The following is a 20,622-nucleotide window of genomic DNA, read 5'->3' as shown; positions in this document are numbered from 1 at the left end:
GCAGATCTGGTATACAGACATTCTTGGCCTTTCAGTGGCTCCAGCCATCAAACTGCATTCTCTTCCAGACCTCCTCTCCAGAGAAGGATGGTCAATACTGCACCACAACCCTGAGTCTCTGAACCTAGCGGCCTGGCTCCTGCAGCCCTATATTTCGAAATATTACTCATTCCCCATCGAGTGCAAAAACATTCTGGCTAAAGCCAGCGCTCCATCAACGTGTTCCTGCTATAAGCACAAGTGGAAACGCTTTATGGTGTGATGCCGTTCACATAAGATCTCTCCACTGTGGGTCACAGCTCTGCAGCTTCTTCCTTACCTACTCTTGCTTGCTAAGTCTGGATTCACCCATATATCTATCAAGGTGCGTCTGGCGACCATATACCGCTATACTCGGGCTCCTGGCAGGCTCTGCCTGTGGTCTCATAGACACGTGTAGGAGTTCCTCAAGGGCCTCTTCAGGGCATTCCTCCCAGTGAAGGTTCCAGTTCCAACTTCGGAGCTTGGTGCGGTTTTATCAAAACTAATGGACCCACCTTTTGAACCAATGCATCAAACTTCTTTTAAGTTTCTGTCTTGGAAGACGACATTCCTAGCCACTATCACCTCGATAAGGCGTGTTGGGGAAATTCAGGCTCTCTCTCGTGTAAGCCGCTGTATTTATCCTTTCAGCCTTCCAAGGTGGTGCTGCAGACCCATTTGTGCTTCAGGCCTAAGGTCCCATCAGACGAATACTTGAACACACCTTTGGTCTTTCTGGTTTTCTTCACTAACCCGTAAACTCACCGGCACCCTTGTTTCCGGACTGGCAAACTATGTGTTTGCCTGCCGGAGCCGCTGTGCCCGACAGGTCTGACCCTGCTGGACGCATCGGTCACTGTAGGCAAACCCGTCATGGAAACAACGGCACTGTTAACAACATTAAGGTAGTGTATTATGGCACCGGGGCACTCTATCTTGGTGAAACATTTGTCAAATATGGTCCGTCAAGGCAGTTGCACTCGACAAACCTGCTATTGCTATCGGTGCACCGCTATACCCGGGTCACTGTGGGAGGAAGGCCCGCTCCCGCTTTGTGTATCTTCCCCTCAGCACCAAGATACCTAAAGGTCTTAGCTGCGCTTTACAAAATCAATCAATCAATTAATTAATTCATTCATTTATAAGGTTGGAAGAGTGAGCAGGCAAGAATGAGCTCTTTTCGCCATTCCCAGGGATTTTCCTTTTAGTTGTCTTTCTTGACACTTTCCACACGCCTCCAATTCATGTCAGCAGTCCTGGACAGGGAGTTGGGAAATAAGTTGGGAATTAAGTGGGAATTAAGTGTCTGCAACAGTGCTCTGGATGTTAAACACCTGCTCCTGAGGCAGAGCTCTTCACAGAGAATGAGTTCATGGCTGGTGTCTTCCTTGGATAGTTTGGTCTCATGGACTCATGTGTAATTTTCCTCCCACAGGCAATGTTGAGGATATGGTGCTTCCAATAAACATTGAGGAGTGGGCCTCATTACAAGTCCGGCAGTAACCCTGCCGGTGCTACCGATGGGTTGCCGACAGACTCCTAAAATGTTACCGGCACCTGACCTCCCGCTGACACCGGTAGATTACAAGTCCGGCGGCCCGGGAAGTAAGGCGCCGGTAAAATGTCAGTCCCCATTCCCATAGAGTCCGATATGGGAGTGGGGACTCGGAAGTGGCGGCACCGTTGCTAATGGTGCGGGTGCTTCCGTGACCTGTCTGCCTACCGTGGCCGCTGTGCCCAGCAGGGTCACACCTGGCAGACAGACTCCTAGTTTGCCAGTCCGGAAACAAGGGTGCCGGCGAGCTTACAGGCACCCTTGTTTCCGGACCGGCAAACTTGTAATGAGGCCCATGTCTCAGTTTTAGTGTGACATTAGAGACCTGTCGCATGTCAGATATGGGCTGACTCTCGAATCTCTCATAACCACAATGTGTCAGCGGGAAGGACAGGAGGATTTATGTCAAATCAGCCACCATGATTTCAGAGTGATCAGGCAATATTTGGAGGCTTTTCTGACATCTTTCAGATTTTCAGTGCAGATCCTAACAGTGAATACTGCTGCCAAGAACTACAAAAACAAAACAGCCCTTGAGGGATCAATCCAACTGTGCAGGCAGGCTTTCCTTCTGACTGTGGGCAATTGTGAATGGAGTTACTATCATTGCAGCACATTTGACTGCAAAGCACAACATACCACTGAATGCCCTCAGTTGTCAGGCAGGATCTTACAAGATTAAGAAGTGGACAGAGACAGTATGCAATATCTAGTTTCCCCAATCCATCAGTTCACTTGCAGTGCCAACACAATTGGCCTCATTACAGATCCGGCGGTAACCCTGCCGGTGCTACAAGGCGTTGCTGCCGGATCCGTAAAAATTTACCAGCGCCTGACTTCCCGGTGCCACCGGCTCATTACGAGTCGAGCGGCCGGGAAGTCAGGTGCCGGGAAATTTGCAAATCCCCACTCCCATGGAGTCCCTTAGGGACTCCCTTAGAACTCTATGGGAGTGGGGGCACGGAAATCACGGCACCATTGTTAACAGTGCCGTTGTTTCCGTGACGGGTTTGCCTAGTGTGACCGCTGTGTCCGGCAGGGTCAGACCTGTCATGGCACAGCGCTCCGGCAGGCAAACACATAGTTTGCCGGTCCCGAAACAAGGGTGCCGGTGAGCTTACTGGCACCCTTTTTTCCAGAATGGGAAACGTGTCATAATGCCCAATGTGTGATCTGTTCTGCTCCAAAGAGCTTTGGGAGGGTTCTCAGAGAGATGCTATAGTTCCTTGGAATTTGAGGTTATGTATGCTTCCTTCCTTTTCCTATAATCCCTGTTATCCTGTCGAAACTGCTGAATGGTGATGATTTGCCCGAGGTTGAATCAGAAGATGATGGTTGCATGTCGTGCTGGACCTGATTTTCTTCCCTTCATGGAACATCCCCTGCAGGCAGTAACCTCTGATGCATGATTGCAACACAAATTTTCATCCCAATGCCAGCCAACTGAAACTTCGAGCCTGGCTCTTGAGAGAATAAGTCATCAGAACAATTTTTCTTCTCATGAAGGCATGCAGGTTATGCTTTCTACTTGTTTTGCATCGATAAAGGAAATCTATGCTAACAGATGGAGGATGTGTGTCAACAAAATGGAATGCCCTATCATGGTGGTTCTGGGGTTTTTGCTTTTGTTAGCTAATGGAGTTTTAAATGTTGGTATTGTTGAAGTTTTTTTTTCTTGTCATCCCTTAGAAATGTTTCTACTTCTAATTCCCTCCTGGCCCTTAAATATGCAACTACTATTTGTATCCTAAAAATGCCATCTCTCGACTTGTCTCTTCCTATCCAATTGTGTCCAGTATCTCTTCTTTCTTTTCTGTCTAAAGTTTTTGATTGTTTTACAATGGATGGTTTTACAATGGCGTCAATCCTATCTAACTGACCAGACTTATGCTGTCTCCTGGGCTGCTAAGCTAGTCCCAATTTTTCCTCCACAATTTGGTGTACTTTAAGGATCTGTTCTTAGCCCACTTCTCTTTACACCATCCACCTTTCAATTATTATTTCTTCCTTTGGTTTTTTCTATGCAGATAAATGCCAGATCTTACTCTTCCCGCTCAGCCTGTCTTCTTGGTGTTCAGTCTTGGATGCATTCGTACTTTCTTTATTTTAATACATTCCAAAACGGAGGTCCTATTCTTTCCAGCCTTGTCTATTCCCTCTTCTCTGCCTCCTCCAGGTCTTTCCTTGCCCCTTCTCGAATTCCCCTTTCTTTCGTCGTTCCTGTTGTTTTCACCCCTTTAATATTTGCAAAGCCTGTTCTTACCTTTCTTTTCATGCTACAAAACTACTCATTTATCTTTTCACATTTTGACTACTGTTTTTCCCTCCCAGTTGGACACCAGCTTACCAAATTGCCCCCTTTCACTCTATAATCCTGTGGTTTGTCTGCTCTCTGGCCTTACTCTACATACTTCTATCAATCCTTCTCCTTTCTCTCTCTCTCAGCTTGCTTTTGATTCCAGCCATCTTTTTGTTATATTCTCTGTTTTGTTTTTAAATATGTTCTTGGTCTTGCACCACTGTATCTCTCTTTTGCTGTATAAATGTGCAGGACTTCTCAATTGTTACACTCCAAATCTCAACTACTTCTTGCTGTCTCTGACCCCCCTTGGACCCAAGAGCTGGAATTCTCTGCATGTCTACTAGCGCCTCTCTTTTGCTCCTTGTTTCATTCTCACCTCATGTCTCAAATGCTTTCTTCCTAAATTATAAATTCATATATCCCATTTTAAAATTGTACACATTTATCTCTCATGTACAGTTCTTTAACCTTGGTCAGCTTTATAAATTCAATAAAAATACAAAATACAAATAGGTCTCAGAGTTCAGCCTCTTTGTGCCTCGATTAACCTTTTTTTAATTTTTCAACGGACAAGGATGAGAGATGCCAGAAGTTATTTCTTGGGCTTTGTTTTTTTTGGCAAGGATATCTAGACAAGACAATCAATCAGTTGTCTGTCAGCTTTGCCAGGCCCAGAAAGAGAGCATCTGTGTCTATATCTTCCATTTCAAGGTAGGTTGTGTCCAGAACTTGCTCTGTTTAGCCCAGAAAGAAGTCCCTGATGAATTACAGGGTCGTTCCCCCAGAGGTCAAGGAGCAACCTCTGCTTTGCAAGGAGGTGCAGCATTACTGGCTGTTTCTCAGGTGGTGATTTGAGCTTTACTGTCTGGGCTATTTTCCAGCAGCTGATGCACCTTTTGGGCTTTCAGTGTTGATGAACTTAGTTCTGTAGGGTCTATTTTTCGCACTCTTCCCTCCTTTCTTTCCTGAATTGTTGTGGGAGTCTTTCAAAATATGAGGAGTATGTGAGAGGGTAGTATCCCTTATAAGAACTAAGTGAATTACCTTCAATAATGTTCTTTGTGTTTGATACAGTATTCATCCCTAAGCCTTTGCAAATTTCTGCCTCAGCAGACTTGCAAGATGAATTGAATACCATATTGGGTATTTGGCACTTGCAAGCTCGCATGTGATTTACTGATTCCCCTGAATCATGATCAAATGTATGAAAAGTACCCCAAACTAGCCCAATCTCTCTTCTCCTTTGCCACCACAGGATGACTTTTGTGATGGAATCCCTTACCTTCAGCCAATCCTAGAATGTCTGCTCGCTAGTAGTCACAAAGAAAAATATCCTCTGTTCGTACGTCATGCAAAGTGGCCACTCTCTTCTCCTTAGTAGCCAGAAAAGGGTAGTATGTGTGTTGCACACTCATTTAAAGCCCTTACTGTATTCTATTGGCTCAATCAACTCTAAGATATTCTTCTAACTAGTAGTCACTGACAAAGAATATCACATGCTTCTATTTCATGCAAAGTGGCCAATGGGAGTACATCCTCCTCAGTAGTGTAGAAAAAGATGGCTTGTGTGTTGCACACTCATTCACAGCCACTGAATGTAATTGCTTGCCTCCAGTAATCTCTGTGATTTAAAAAAAAATAAAGTGTACTATTTCAATGTTCTACCTCATTCTAAACTAAAACAAATTTCAATTTTCTACCTCTTCATTAACTAAATCATATCTAAATTGTCCACGCCGTCCTCAACAACCATAGCAATTTTGGATTTTGCTCACAAAAATTATCATGAGCTCCGACTACATGTGCCTCATAACCTGTGAGATCAAACTTGCCTCAAGCACCTTTGCCCGAACCTCAACGGAAAAGCTTGGTTTGGGCGAATTGGTGGCAATTCAGGTGACTCAGAATGTATCCATATAATTTCTCCCAGGCTTATTCTTGCACAGATTTCTCATTGTCACACCCTCCTTTCCCTTCAAACTGACTTCTCATCATGTCTGGGGAAATCTTCATGTTCTATCATATCTGTGATCAGGGAAAACTGGGTGCAACTGAGGTTATATCGGTGCTGCAATGCTGTATATACACACAATGGATTTCACTTGCAGCACTGTGGACACCACTGGTGCTGTGACAAGATCAGTGTTTAGACACACAATGTGCACTAGCTGAGTTCACTCAGTGGCTACAATGATGGTGCTATGGATATTAGGAGATGGTTAGGTGCACCTACCATCTCAGTGCTTCTGCTTAATCACTCATGTCAATTTACTCATAATAAAGATATTACACAGTCCATTATTCAAGTTGTGATCCTTTTCATTGCCCTCCGTTTCGTCTATATTAATTGATTTGTGGTTGCTTCCACATCCCTACATATACCGTCTTTTTGAGGGACCACATTTATCCATCATCAGTATCCAGCATTCTCTCATTTTCACAATGAATAAAAGAGTCGATTTAAACAATAAGCCTCGAGCAGTGGGGTCATTACCACTTCAGGTAATTCCCTGGGGCCCATAGCTACAGGCCCGAGCGAAGCGAGCACTTTAAGGAAGGCCTCGGGGCATTACCTGAAGTGGTAATGACCTCCCCTGCGAGCGGCTTGTTGCTATTAGTACCCCGGCCCATAAGTTTGGGCCACTAAAATCATTTTTATTTTTGTTCCGAAACGGGGAGCGTTTTGGAACAGAAAAATAAATGTAAAAAATATGCCTTAGTATTTGAACAAATGCCATATCAAGCCTTTTCTACTCCCTCTTCTACTATGTGACCCCTTTTGCTTTGTTGTTGAAGTTTTCATCCTTTTCTTTTGGGAACAGGCAACTTAAGTATTTGTTAAGAAATTGCTTCTTCTATGTACTCTCTAGATGCTTTTCTCGTAAACCCTTTTTTAATCTTTGGTCCAATGGTTACATTTGCTCTCTCACAGCCATACCATCCTTCGCTGGCTTGGCATTCTTCTCCTCCGTTGACCCTTCTTTGTGTTCATCTGTTTTGGATTTGAGTCCTTACCTTATTCCAATCGAAATGCTGACCTTTTTCCCATTCACCACCCTGTCGGCTAGTACGAGAGTGCTATTGCTACAGTTTTTGCCCCGTGACTCATTAACATCTCTAATGTTGTACAAGTGCTTTCAGAGGCAGAAAAGTGCTGGTTGCTGGCACTGCTCTGCCTGCAATTACTTCATTGGGGTGCTGACGCACTCAGTGTTGTATCCAAAACTCCTGTTTCCGATGTGGGCTTTACAGAGCTGATGTATGTGTGAGGAAATGCCAAATGAAAATGTTTTATTTTCTGTTTCTAACATTTACCCGTTAGGTTACACCAGAGGAATTTACTAACTACTATGCTGGAGTCAGCGCGTCGATAGACACCGATGTTTACTTCATCACCATGATGAGGAACGCCTGGAAACTCTAAGTGTATGGCTCAGGAACGAACACCTTTATTTTCAGCTCCTTGCATAGTTGGCAAATGCATGCTCAACTCACTGAATTGGTATTGCTGCAAGTTGGGTTGCAGAGGGGATACTAACAGCTACTAACTCCTGTGGTTCAATATGAAAAGACATAGCTTTGGTGTGGTTTTCTGTGCAAGGGTCAACCTTTCTGTGTTACTAACCATTCCAAAAAATGAGACCATGTTTTTATTTATATAAGACCGTGTTCAAATAAAATAGCATATCAAAATGTTGTAGAAACTGACCTTCATATACCTACCACAAAACACGTGACTAAATTCTATAAAATCCAACATACATTTACTATCGTAAATGTATTCTTATATCTTTTGAGGACTGAAGGGCAATCCCATCTTTAAAGTTTCAATGAAGAGACTTGGGGGCAGATTCTCAAAAATGGGCGCAAATGAAAAAAGCGCAGATGATGCACTTTTTTCATATTTTTTTCATTCTCATATGCATTTCAGGAGGGGCCTGGGCAGTGGCACAAAGGTGCACCGTCCAGCCCCCTTGCATCCATTAGGGCGATGACCCTAATTGCTGCACTTTTAAAAGCACTTCCTGTTTGTGAATTCGGCATGTGCTTTTAAATGTGCTGAAACGCCCCATTATATGCACAAAGGGTGGTCGGGGGTGGAAGAATCTGAGCTCATCAGTGCCATTTGAGAATTGGGCTGCTCCTTTTTTGGCGCAAGTCCTCTCTTGCGCCCAAAAAGATTTGAGAATCTAGCGCTTGGTCTGTTGGTTGGGATGATGACCACAAACCATGTTAAATGATCTAAGTTCTTTGTGAAAGAACAACAAATAGTTGGATCTTTAATGTAGGGAAGTTTATGCAACAAACAACAACAATCTTTATTCAGAATAAATCCATGCACAATAATACATCCCATTTAATGGTAAAAGAGTAAACTCAAGTTCAGATATAAAAAGAAATAAGCTCATTGCAGATCCCCAGATGGCACTTCAACCTCTGGGCTTCAGGCTCTTCTGCCTCAGTCGCAAGGCTCACAAAGGTAGCTAGCGACAGCGAAGACCACTTCAGGGGAGGCCGTACATTTAGTCCACATCAGGGCATCTTGGACATGTTGAATACCAGTCTCAAACTAGAGTGGTTTTAGCCATCTAACTCTTAGTTTTATATACGTTGAGCACAGAAATAGAAAATGGATCAGGCACTCTTCACTTTGACACCTCTGTGGGTATAATAAATCAGTCTCAACCCCTGATAATTTCCCAGTGTGAGTCAATACTGACAAAATCCCCAGCCTAAGCTTGGTGGACAATTCCCTCGTCTCGCGGCGACCAATCTCATCCAAATATTTTTCCAGGCAACCGTGAATCTTTTCATAGTATGCTTGCTCCCTGGGATTTCCACAGGCAAGTCTTGGCACTTGATGTGGTGGAATTACCACCAGATTACAAATGTCAGTAAGGGCAGTAACTCCTCATTCCAATAGGACTCCATGGGGGGATTTGACGGTATTACCCATTGATTTTTGCCGGTAAGGTGTCTGACTTTCCTCCAGCTCTTAGTTGTCGGTAACTCAGGTGCCTCAACAGGGAAACTTGTAGTTGGTTGAAGTGGTAGCATGCCGGTATTCAGTAATACTGGCACGTTAATACCACACCAGCCAACTCATAATGAGGCCCTAGTGTCTCATCCTGGACCCATTCCCAGTAATGCACCTTCACATTTACCACATCCTCCTTTCTGATACAAAATGGGTTATTCCAGGCAACATACAAACCAAGTTTCATAAGCCAAGATTTTAAGTGAGCCAGACTGTTTATGCATCACCACATAGCTATTTCATTACTATCTTAAAATTGGAAATTCTGGCAAACTTTCAAGCAATGGCGTACATACTTCAGACACTTGAAATTACATATGGTTCACAGTTAGAACTACAATTGGGTATTTATAATGCACTTAATACCCAGAGGTTTCTAAGCGCGGACCCAGTGATCGAACCTGTGTTGCTCTGCATCGTCTTGTTTCCAGCACGTTGTCCCTGAGCTATCCTCTCGAGATGATTTTGTTCTAAAACGCAACAAATTTAGAGTCATCCCACAGCGTATCTTGTGTCGCGAACCTTTTTATATAGACCTTTAAGTCAGACGGGCAGCTGTGATAGCTACCAGGTGTCAGAAGGAGGTTGCATCACACTTTTCCCTGATTCCGCATTGTGCTGTATATGCACTCTATGCTTTAACAGTTAGACAGACACCAGTTCCATGCTGACAAATTAGCTACATAGTAAGATAAAAGAATGGCTCCAAAGAAGATAAGGACTCTTGGTATTTAAGGGAAAAGAAGTATAAGACCATAAAAACAAATCAATCAGAAATTAAACGATCTGTGAAAAAGTCAAAGATCATGACATATTGACTCTTCTAGGGAATTTAATGGCATTCTATTCACTTAGCCTGCTCTAATATTTCCCATTTCATCTGCTAAAACTAGAAAGAAGTATGTGAGCAGACAGCTGTGATGTGCATACTGAAACCTTATTTCATGAATGTGGGTTCTTTAGGCCTCACATAACAAAACACAATTTTTCTTGCTAAGAATCAAATGTGGATGTTTGTCCCAATAAATAGGAACTTGTTGATAAAATATGCTGTTCTTTGTAATTGCCTTTTATTTTAATATCTGGTGTTGGGCTGTCGCTTCTTTGCTTTTAATTTCCATTTGCATGTTGCAATGTATTACTGTTGCCAAACATATTTGTGGGTGAACTCTTTCCCTTTATTTGTCTTGACATGTTTAATGTTAAATTCGTTTTGCTTTTTTTCTCATAATATGACACAATAATAGAACTTTAGCAATAATGAACGTATTAAAGTGTGCTTGGTAAATACATTTCACATTATTTCATAACTAAAAATAAGTTCTACGCAGGCATATATTCCATGTTGAGTCTAAATTGAAAATACACGTGGAGCATAGTGCCACATGACTCCAAAGCTTACCAGCAAAGGGACCCATTAACAAAGACCATATAGTAAGATTTGGTACAGCCGTAGGAGTGAGACTGAACTGTAGCCCTAAACGTGATGTTGTTATCCAGTCCCCAGAGTAGGATTGTGATCCAGATATAATGGCAAGGTTTTAATCCAGTCCGAAGAGTAAGATTGCAAAACCCAGTTATAAGATTGTGATCAAAATCCAATTTTAAGAATTAGATTGATATACAGTTCTAAGTATATTTTTTCAAACCAGCCCCAAAATACTGTTTTTTATCTATCCCTTATATTGAGATTGTAAACAGGTTCCAGACCTACGTTTGAGATTATAAATCACATGTTCAACTGATTTCTAATTTCACTATTAAATGGGGCTACAATATCACTATTAAAACTGGGTTAGAAATGCTCACTTTAGGTGCTACGTTACAATTTATTTATAAGTGTTCAATTCGATTCCTGCCCTAAGACTAAGATTTTAACCAAGTTGGTCAAGTTCTATTTTTAACACAGTTTTATGAAAGAAACTTGTGACCCGGATTCAAGACTGAGGCTGACATCCTGTTTTAACTGTTCGATTTTAATCAATTCTAAGTGTGTACTAGTAATACAATTATGACAATGTGATTTTAGTCGAATAAGATTTTAAGGAAATCCTAAAAGTTAGATTCTAAACAAAGTTTTAGGAGTGGAATAATTCACTTTTAAGAGTGAGACTTTAAGGCGTGCCAATTTAGCCCGGAGAATGTGATTAAAATAGAATTCTAAAGGTGAGCTAGTGAGTTAGTCCTTAAGTTTACTCTTAAAATGTAGGTTCATTTATTTTAATTTTTTAAGTGCTTTCGCCACAGTACTACAGTAACAACATTAACTAAGAAGCTACAATTATTGTCAGGAACTAGACAGGAGACAAGTTCACAATGAGGAAAGAAGGGGTGCAAGACTAGATGCAGAACACAAAGGCAAGCGAAGAGTATTCTAAAATGTAGATTCACAGAAGCATTTAATAAGGGCGCAATCCCATCGGAAAACGCTCTGTGAATCAGGCCATTAGGAGGACCTAATTATACGAACTGTAGGGTCTGTTAAACGTACATCATATAGCACCCAAAGGGGACAGACCTATCTAAACATGATGCGATTCTAACACAGATTTTGTACACTCATGACTCCTAAAATGGACCAAGACAAACAATCGTAGAGAGGGATTGAGTAAAAAAGGGACCGAACACACCTCTGTCTGTCCCTATGCCCACCCTCCTGATCGTAGGAGACGGTGGTGTGCCGCTTGTCTATGAAAGGATAGGATAAGGAGGTATGCGTTATTTGTTGTGGGTAAAGCCACAGAAGTTAACACATCTTAGTCCACATAGCAAAAGTCACACATTCTTAAAATTCTGGGTATAGTTTTTTGTAGACACCTTGGCCTTGAAGCACGGGCCATAGGGCAAACAACATTATGTTTAAGAAACAGAAACAGCGAGCGCGTGAATGTCTCAGGGATGGTATTCAAAAATGTATTCCCCCTGGATCATAACACACTGTTCATTAAAAGCATGTGCCACCCAACGTGTATTAGATTAGAGGCACGGTATCTCGTTAAGACATTAGAAAAATATAGTGATCTTTTTCTCTCCCAAAAGAACAGTCTGGTTTGTGTTGCTTGAAAGCTGATTACCAGACTGTGTATGTCAACCGGTTTCAATGGACTATTTGCATAATGCCCATCTTTATCAGGACCGTCTTCTAAGCTACTAGTGTTACGATATCACTAGGAGGAGGTCCAACCATATTTACTCAATAATAAGGTACTTGCATGCTGCCGTCTTCATTATAGTGGACGAGGATATGTGCGTTACCTGTACCTAGAGTAATGTTAACAAAACACCCTTCAGTGTCTGTGAAAAGAACATTATTTACAATACAATAATGTACTCTTGTTTTTACAGTGGGCAACTATTGACAGGACCCGTATTCATATGGAGTGCCATATATCTGTAAAAAGCAATATAGCAATGAGACTCGTGCATTGTAGAGACAGACCCTGCGCCTCTGCTCCTGAGAGAGAGGGATCACTTCTATGAGGATTCAAGGTGCTCGCAGCCCTTTCGCCACCTACATGCAGAACAAAACTCTAGTACGACTAGAAGTGCAAACCGGGCATGGTGTGCAATCTATCTGTAACAAGTAATGTGGCTCGTGTGTTATGGAGACAGACTAGACGTCGCTGCCGAAATGCGACACACAACACACTAGTGCCTTTAAAAGTACAGGTCGGGCCTGTTCCTAAACTAGCTATGTGTCACCCAGTTGCTATAGTTACTATGGGAGGTGTTCACCACTCGTACTCTGCCTCAGTGTGGGAACAGGCGGGCTGGTGTATGTGAGGGAGCGGGCTGGGTAAGACATTAAAAGGACATTGCCCAGTTGTTCAAAAGGGCAGTCTACATCATGCAGAAATTCTGCGCCCCAAAGCCTTACAGTGTCTACTCACCGCGGCAATGTCCGCTTGTACTGAGCCTCGTCCACCAGCAGTCTGTCGTAATGGGGCTTGGACGGCACATTAGTAGCTACATTTCCGTTCGCGGTCTAATCAGGATAGAAGATGGACAACTGAAACATGTAATTCTTGGGGCCATCTTAGCCTGGTGGACGTCCAGGCATAGTCACACATGCCAGTTAGATAACATGCCCCCACATTGCCACAGCCAGATATAAAGGCTCTGGGGCATCTGGAAGAGCTATTTTTATCCATGGCGTCCTGCAATGTAGTTTTAATAAAGAGGGCATTGAAGGACTGATTTCTCACTGCCAGACCAAAATTCCAGAGCTTAGTGGTTAACTGCAAGCGCTTGCCAGCAGATGATGTTATTAAGGCCATTCAGGTTGGACCGTAGTCTAAAGATCTATTTCTGCTCTCTATTGAGAAGAAGTGTGTGCTTATTGCCTCCACGGCCGAACAGGTTACTTTTTCAAGGACAGTCCATCCAAAATCATTTTCCGAGTGTCCCATGCGTACAAAATGCTCCACCATGGGTGCTGTGATCTTCCTAGTCCGTATGCATGATTTATGTTCAATCATCCTAGTTTTGACTGGCCTATTTGTCATACCCACATATCTCCGACCACAGGGGAATGTAATCAAATAGACAACATTAGCACTGTTGCAGTTAGTAAATTGAGTCTGGCGCGAAGGTGTTCTCAAACCCAAATCGAGGGTTAGTGACCTCTTAGTTTGTTGGCATACCAAACACGCCCCACAACGAGCATGTCCCATTGGTTTTGGGGTCTGCCATAGTGTTGTTTGGCATTCTCGGGGGTCCCTTGCCACATCGAACATACCAGAGAGTCATGGAGATTCCGTCTTCTTTTTAGAGCAAATCTGGGGACTTGTAAGTTGGCCTGTCCAACATTCAATATGGCCCACAATTTCTTAATCTCTTTTTTGAGTTTGTTTATTGTATTTATACGTGGTAAAAAGCTGAGGTGCAGTGTGTACTACCAATACAATTATAACAATGGAATTTTAATCCAATAGGATCATAAGGAAGTCCTTAAAGTTAGATTCGAAACACAGTTTTAGGAATGGAATAATTCACTTTTAAGAGTGAGACTTTAAGGCGTGCCAATTTAGCCCTCAGAATGTGGTTAAAATAGAATTCTAAAGATGAGCTAGTAAGTTAGTCCTTAAGGTTACACTTAAAATGTAGGTTCATTTATTTTTATTTTTAATGCGCTTTGCCACAGAACTACAGTAACAACATATATGAGTATGAAGCTACAATTATTGTGTGGACTAGATAGGAGTCACGCTCACAATTAGGAAGGAAGGGGAGCCAGACTAGATACAAAACACAAAGGCAAGAAAAGAGTATTCTAAAATGTAGTTTCCAGAAGAGAACATGAACATAAAGGGTACTGAGCACTGTGCGGATGGGTGTGGTCAGAGAGTAGAAAAACTAAAGAATAGTGATGAGTACAACTAGGCGAACATCAAAATAAGAGAAGAAAGCTACGAAGGCCCAAGGCCATGCAGGCATTTAAAGACAATATACAAGATACACAACTGGAAATAGCCAGAGAAAGAAAGCCACTACAGAGCAGCGAGATAAGAAGACATGAAAGAGGGAACACAAATACAAAATTAATTCATGGAGGCCCAAGAGAAGAGTGGAATAATGGTCAAGATGAGAAAAAACTAAAGAGATATCAAATCTAACATCAGAAAAAGAGAGAAAACCCTAGATTATATGCATATTGCAAAGTTGGTAGCAAAAGGAACGTGCAAGGGAAGAAATGTGAAGGGATAAAGACTCCAATATTCCCAGCAAATGAGGAAAGTTGAAGGTCGGGGGAAAAGAATAGAATGAGGACAGCCATAATGAAAAGGAGTAGTAAAAAAAATAGGATTTCTATTTTAGTAGATTTAAGGTAAAGAGAGAGAGAAACCTTTAGTGAGATTTAGATGAAGCTGCTCAAGAAAGGTCTGAAAAAAAGAGAAGAATCTGAGAATCATCTGGATAGAAGTGAAGGAAAGAAAGAATAATAGAAGAAAGGTGGATATTGTAGGGATAGAAAGCAATGGGCCAAGGAGAGGGCCCTGTAGAGCACATAAGCACGGGTAGTAAGCTAGAAGAATTGCTGGGCCAAATGATTGAGCAAGAGTGGCCGGAGTAATAAGAAACAAATCAAGAAAGACAGAACCAGATAGAGCTCGGGAAGAAAGAGAAGAGCAAAGAATAGAATAGTCCAGAGTACGTTTGTAATCGAGTCCTAAATGTGCTCTCGTAACATGGCTAGCAATCACATTTTAAGAATGAGATCACTTTTAACTCCAGGTTTTCATCCTCACGCCCGATGACATTTTGAAATTTTATAAAATCAGAATGTGAAATAAAATCATGGAAATCAATCTCACATTAATGTCTGCTTAGCTTCAGAGATAACCATCTGCTCTTTTGTTACATGCTGTTTGTCCGAATACAACTCCACTAAAAAAAAGACAAAAAACACTACTTGACAAATGTTCTCTTTTATGGACAGGCATGCTTTTTTTATGCGCAGGCTAGTACACCACATTTATATTAGCTAAATACTTTAGAAACTTGATACTTTAAATTGGTTCTTCAATATTGTAGTGAGTGTCTATTTACATTTATTTTCTCGTTTTAGGTTACAAAAGATGAATTTTTAAACTACTATTCCGGAGTGAGCGCATCAATTGATAGTGACGCCTATTTCGTTCTAATGATGACGAGTGCCTGGAAAATGTGATCTTGTGCTTTCACAGTTTTTTGCTTTTTCACAATATTGCATTTTTTGTTGGTTTAATCCTGGGATGTTTTGGCAGCGAAAAGAAAAGGCCTTCTTCTACAAAGACTGGAGTTCACATTGGTGATCTGAGAACACTCAAGTGGACATGAACTTTAGATAACTCTATGCTCGTGGTACTTTGGAGATTTTGAACTCAATATTTCTTTTTTCGCCAATACATTTTTTATATTTCCACTGCTAAAAATCATGCCTTTCCACTATTTTATCTTCAATACTTTTATAGGATTTTTACTAGTGTATGCTATGAAGTACTATCAATGTCAAAAATATTTGGTGCACAGTTCTCTATTCTAGGTATAGTTTTACTTTGTTGGCCGGATTTGTTTTGAAGGCATAGAACATGAATAGGTAGAATGCCAGGGTCTCTGTGAAACTGATTTGACTTTTAAACTTCTTGACTAGTTCCCCAAGAACAGCATTAAACAAATTCTGCAAGCTAAGCACCAATTCTAATGTTGAAATAATCTGCTCTGCGTTCATCCAAGTTAGCCCTTGCTGCAAATGAAAATTGAAAAGACGTTTGCTAATTGAAAACATGTTACACATAAAATTCAGTGAATCAAGAAAAGTGACGAAGGGTGGGCTGCAATCTTTGCTTACAGGATAGCACCTCTTAATTCAATTGTGCAGCTACATGAAAGTACAATACTTATTCACTGTACAAATAAATTATTTTTTATAATGAAATAATATGAAATCGCATGTCTACACTATGTGAGAAAGAAATTGTTTGGATTGTTGAATATTGAGTGCAGGAAAAGGAACTACTATGTTTATCTTCTAAAATAATTTTCTCTTCGGTGTTGCTACAGTCAGGAATAGGGCACTCGGGTGGGATTGACACCTCTCTGCCGGTACAGTACATAAGTCCATGTTCTAGAGTGTCGTGCTCTAACCCAGAGTTCTTTTTTGTAACAGTGCCACGATTGCCTCCAAGGTGGTACCTCCCAATGTCTTCTCAAGAAAAACGACTTCAGCACAGTTATAGTGCAAAGTAAAAGAGTAAAGCACTTTTCCTCTTAGCTCTTTTTCTTTCATTGGTACTATGAGGCCTCCTTTCAGGTGATAGGACTCCCTGATTATTTTTTTGTAGAGTTTGGCAGGAGGGTTGTGGTGTGCAGAGCCTCATTTTCATTCTCTGTAAGGGGTGTCATGGTCAGCCTCCTAGATAATGGAATATCAGAGGTTTTTACCCTATTTACTTTTATATAAATGGTGTCTGTGGTAGCCTCTCAGATGGTGGTGCACAGACGTTTGACTACCAAGGTTTTTAAGATGCGCTAGGGATGGTCTCTGAGTCATGCACTCAGTGGGGCACGTTCACCAGAGAACACTGAGGAGTACTTAATGCAAAATGTTCTGTGGTTGTCACCATGGTATCTGAAGAATGTGGTGCATATGTTCTTCTGCATATTCTAGAGGAAAGCTAAGATAATGATGCAATCCAGTAAGGAACACTGTCTTTATGTTTGGATGAGGGCATGGTGGAGAGACAGACTATGTACTTCTTTTTTCCAGATCTGCTCCACACTGCTGCTGTCACCTATTGTTCCGCACTCCATCGGAACAACCACTAACACAAATTATTTACTGACAAAATCAATAGCTTATGCTACAACATTTAAATCACTAGGGCAAACTGTGAGCCGTTTACCTGTCGTGTCCCAACACTAGGGTCAGGCAGAGTCAGGCATTTGACTGGAGAAGCCCAGGAGTGTGGTGTGCTTGAGAGTCCCGTCTTGTCCCGTGCTAAAAACGTTGGGAAGGGAGACCCCAGTTATACCATCCTGTCTTATTATTTTGTAAACACTTCTTTCTTTTCTGATGAAAATTGTCCCATACTATTTAGTAGCTTAGCAATAATGATTGGCAATAGTTTTTTTTTTAGTGTAAGCCCATTTTATTTGACAAGACGCCACTAGGACTGTCTTATTATTTTTTGATGGTCGTAGCTTTGTACTCCGGAGACCCCTGGCTGGCCCATAGAGCCGAGATTTGTAACAAAGTACTTTAAGACGAGATAGCTGCACCCTTGAGATGGATGGGGGTGCAGATTTATTACTCCAACACCAATCAATAAGGACAACTCAATGGTTTGGCAAAGGAAGTCCGTTTAATGAAAAGTACAAAAAACGGCGAGTCATGGAAATCAGCAGTGATGCAATCGTCCTTCTCGCTTCAACTCCAACGAACTTCATACAAGTTGTAATATTTATACTCAAAACTCGTCATAATTGACGTGTAACACTCAAAAGTTAACATGCAATTCTATTGGTTAGGAAAAGGTAACTTTAATATAGGTACTATATCTGTATAGGGTAACGGAGTGAGGGGATTGGGTAAACACTGACAGCTGGGCATCTAAGCCCTACCTTCAAAAATGAGTACTGAAAACATCACAAAAAGTATGTCTCATTGGTTCTACTAACTATAGGACCCTAGATTATTTGGTCCATTGTGATTGGGTTGGCACCAACCCCATGCATATTCTTCCACTTCGCTTAGCAGCATGCAGAATGGTCAGCCAGGTGTGGGGTGCCCCTTAGTTACCTGGCCTTTCTCCAATTAAGGTTACAATCAATCATCGCTTCAGCAACTATGTGTCAATTCTCCAGCATGGGGTCTGCATGGATTCACATGCTCATGAATATTCCCCGTCGTCAGGCTGGGAATCCTCGGTAAAGAAAAAATCAGTATCAGTTTCGTTTCTGATCTGTCTTTCTTAGTAGTAACCAATCCCTGGTCTCTGGGTCATAGTGCCCCCAGCCAATGACTGCCCTCTCCCTAAGCCCCACCTCTGGCAGCCAAACCTCAGATTTTTACCGCACGTTCAAGTGTTGGGAGTCCTCGTGATTTAGCTCTCGATCTTTTTCTGCGTTTCGCGCTTTTTCAAGGAGATTTCTCATTTTTCGGTTAAATAGAGCCTCAATCTCCACCGCTTCTACTTCCTATCAACGGGGACCCATTTCGGAATCTTCTACGCCCCTCAAGGGTGAAGTTTTTGTTGAGCTACGCTTCTTGGAGGATTCCAAAAGTTTTCTGAGGCCTACCTCGTGGACATGGCCCAGGAGAAAGGAAGCTCGACACCGGGCAAGCTGTTCAGGAACTGCCCTGGATGCAAGCTACAGAACCTGTTCAAGGAGGACGAGCACTCGAAGTGCCTCTACTGCCTTCATGAAGACAAATCGCACATGGAGAAGGACTGTGCATTTTGATTGAACATGTCGGAACGGACCATGAGGGACCGTCGGACCCGTCTCGCCAACTGGTTGGAAAGCAAGAGCCCAGCAGGTGAGAAGAAGAAGAAACCCGAGCGGTCTTCTAAGTCCTATGAGGGTGCCCCGGCGACGGGGGCCCAACAGATGGCAAAGCACCACAAGTCCATGGGCACTGGGAGCGCCGAACGGTCGGGCTCCTCGGCTGCCAGGCAGGGCGCACCTTCACCGACACCATCAACCGCGAGCCAACGCTCTGGCTCGGAGAAGAGAAAGTCAGAGAACTCGGCTAGGATTCTGGAGAGGCCCCGGTCGATCTCGAAGGAACCGGGCCGAAGGGGTATGAGGCGGTGACCCTCCCCCTAAGGTGAAGGCCTCAAGCGCGCCCAAGGTGGTGAAGGCCTTGATTCACCCGGCCAAGGCCACTATTGAGGGTATCGCTACAGCCCTGGGGAAGCCTGTGGAGGCTCCCCCAGTGGAGGCGACCTCAGGGCCCAGAGACTCCCTGCCCCCGTGGAGGGAAGCCTCTTTTAAGCCAATCGAGAAGACCCCCGTGAAGACCCCGGTGGAAAAAGAGGGGGAGGCCGGTGGCCTTAACGGACACGAACACGACCTCCAAGGAGGAACTGGTCGAAGTCATAGAGGAGGCCCGTCCCCACGGGAGGGATCCCGACGAGGGGGACGAACGAGAATGAGGGTGACGCCGTTGGAGGAAAGAATGAAGGCCATCCTGGGCAAGGTACAGCGTCTGCTGGCCACGGACGAGGCTCTGGTGGAGGAGGAGCAACCATCGCGTCCGTCGCAGCCCGGGCCACAAGACAACTCAGCGGCCATTTTGACAGCAATCCAGGCCTTATGCACGGAGATAAGGACCAGGTTGCCCTTCCCTCCGACGGATGACCCGACAGAGCCGAGTCTGTCGGGAAGCCCCCCTAACAAGAGAAGAAGGATCCAACCAACCCCGCCTTCTCAGCCCTCACGGCCCTCTCCGCCTTTGTCTCCTTCCCCGACTCCGAGGGAGGACACGGGGACGGATACGGCCACGATAGGGACGGCTGATCTCCCATCGCCGATTCCTCGGGCGTCTCCTCGCGACGAAATTGGCTCATTTCACGCCATGATCGCCAGGGCATCCAAGCTTTTTCAGCTCTGCCCTGAAGAGAAGAAGAAGGAAGGCTTCCTTTAACAACGGCGTGAGGCCAAAAGGAAAACGGTCCTCAGTGCCGTTGTTGGATGACATCTGGGACGAGGGACTTGCCCTCCTCAAGAACCCACCCACGACACCTGCTAAGAGGGACCGTTACGAGAAGAAGTACCGGGTCCCCGACGCCGCCCCTTTGTGCCTTAGAGCGCAACAGACCCCGGATTCGGTCGTTTCAGCAGCGGCCAAGAAGAAAGCGTGGGGGCATCGGCCTCGACCTCTACTTCCCCGCCGGACGGCGAGGGAAAGAAGCTGGATGCCATGGGACGACGAGTCATCTCGTCGGCGGCGACGACGATTAAGGCAGCCAAAGCCCTAGCGATCGTGGCCCGCTACGACAGGGAGTTGTGGTACAAGATTGCCCCCCTGTTGGACTTCCTCCCGGACGATAAGAGGGCAGAGGCCCTGGCAATCCTGCAGCAAGGTGAGGTGGCCTCTGACTATGCCATAACGGTGGCCACGGACATTGCCGACACCGGTTTCCACCAATTGGGCAGCGGTGTTTGCCTTCAACGGCAGGGGTGGCTCAAGGCAACAGATTTCCGCTAGGATGTACAGGC

The 20,622-nt window shown here is 43.6% G+C and overlaps 1 protein-coding gene across 2 annotated transcripts in view; it reads left to right on the top strand.

Annotated features, from left to right (window-relative positions):
* The window catches only part of CAPSL (calcyphosine like), a 153,473-nt gene extending 137,741 nt beyond the window's left edge, over window positions 1-15,732 (top strand). Inside the window, exons 5-6 of one of the 2 annotated variants that reach the window (XM_069627125.1) lie at window positions 7,201-7,304; window positions 15,485-15,621. In XM_069627125.1, coding sequence (XP_069483226.1) covers window positions 7,201-7,302 — 102 coding nt within the window. In that variant the 3' untranslated portion in view covers window positions 7,303-7,304; window positions 15,485-15,621. Of the gene's footprint in view, window positions 1-7,200; window positions 7,305-15,484 lie in introns of both variants that reach the window. The other variant, XM_069627126.1, reaches the window with a different exon arrangement.
* The last annotated feature ends 4,890 nt before the right edge of the window (window positions 15,733-20,622 follow it).

Source organism: Ambystoma mexicanum, chromosome 6p, assembly GCF_040938575.1.
Source record: "Ambystoma mexicanum isolate Mex_15411 chromosome 6p, UKY_AmexF1_1, whole genome shotgun sequence".
Classification (NCBI taxonomy): Eukaryota; Metazoa; Chordata; class Amphibia; order Caudata; family Ambystomatidae; genus Ambystoma; species Ambystoma mexicanum.
This window is presented reverse-complemented; position numbering and strand designations above follow the sequence as displayed.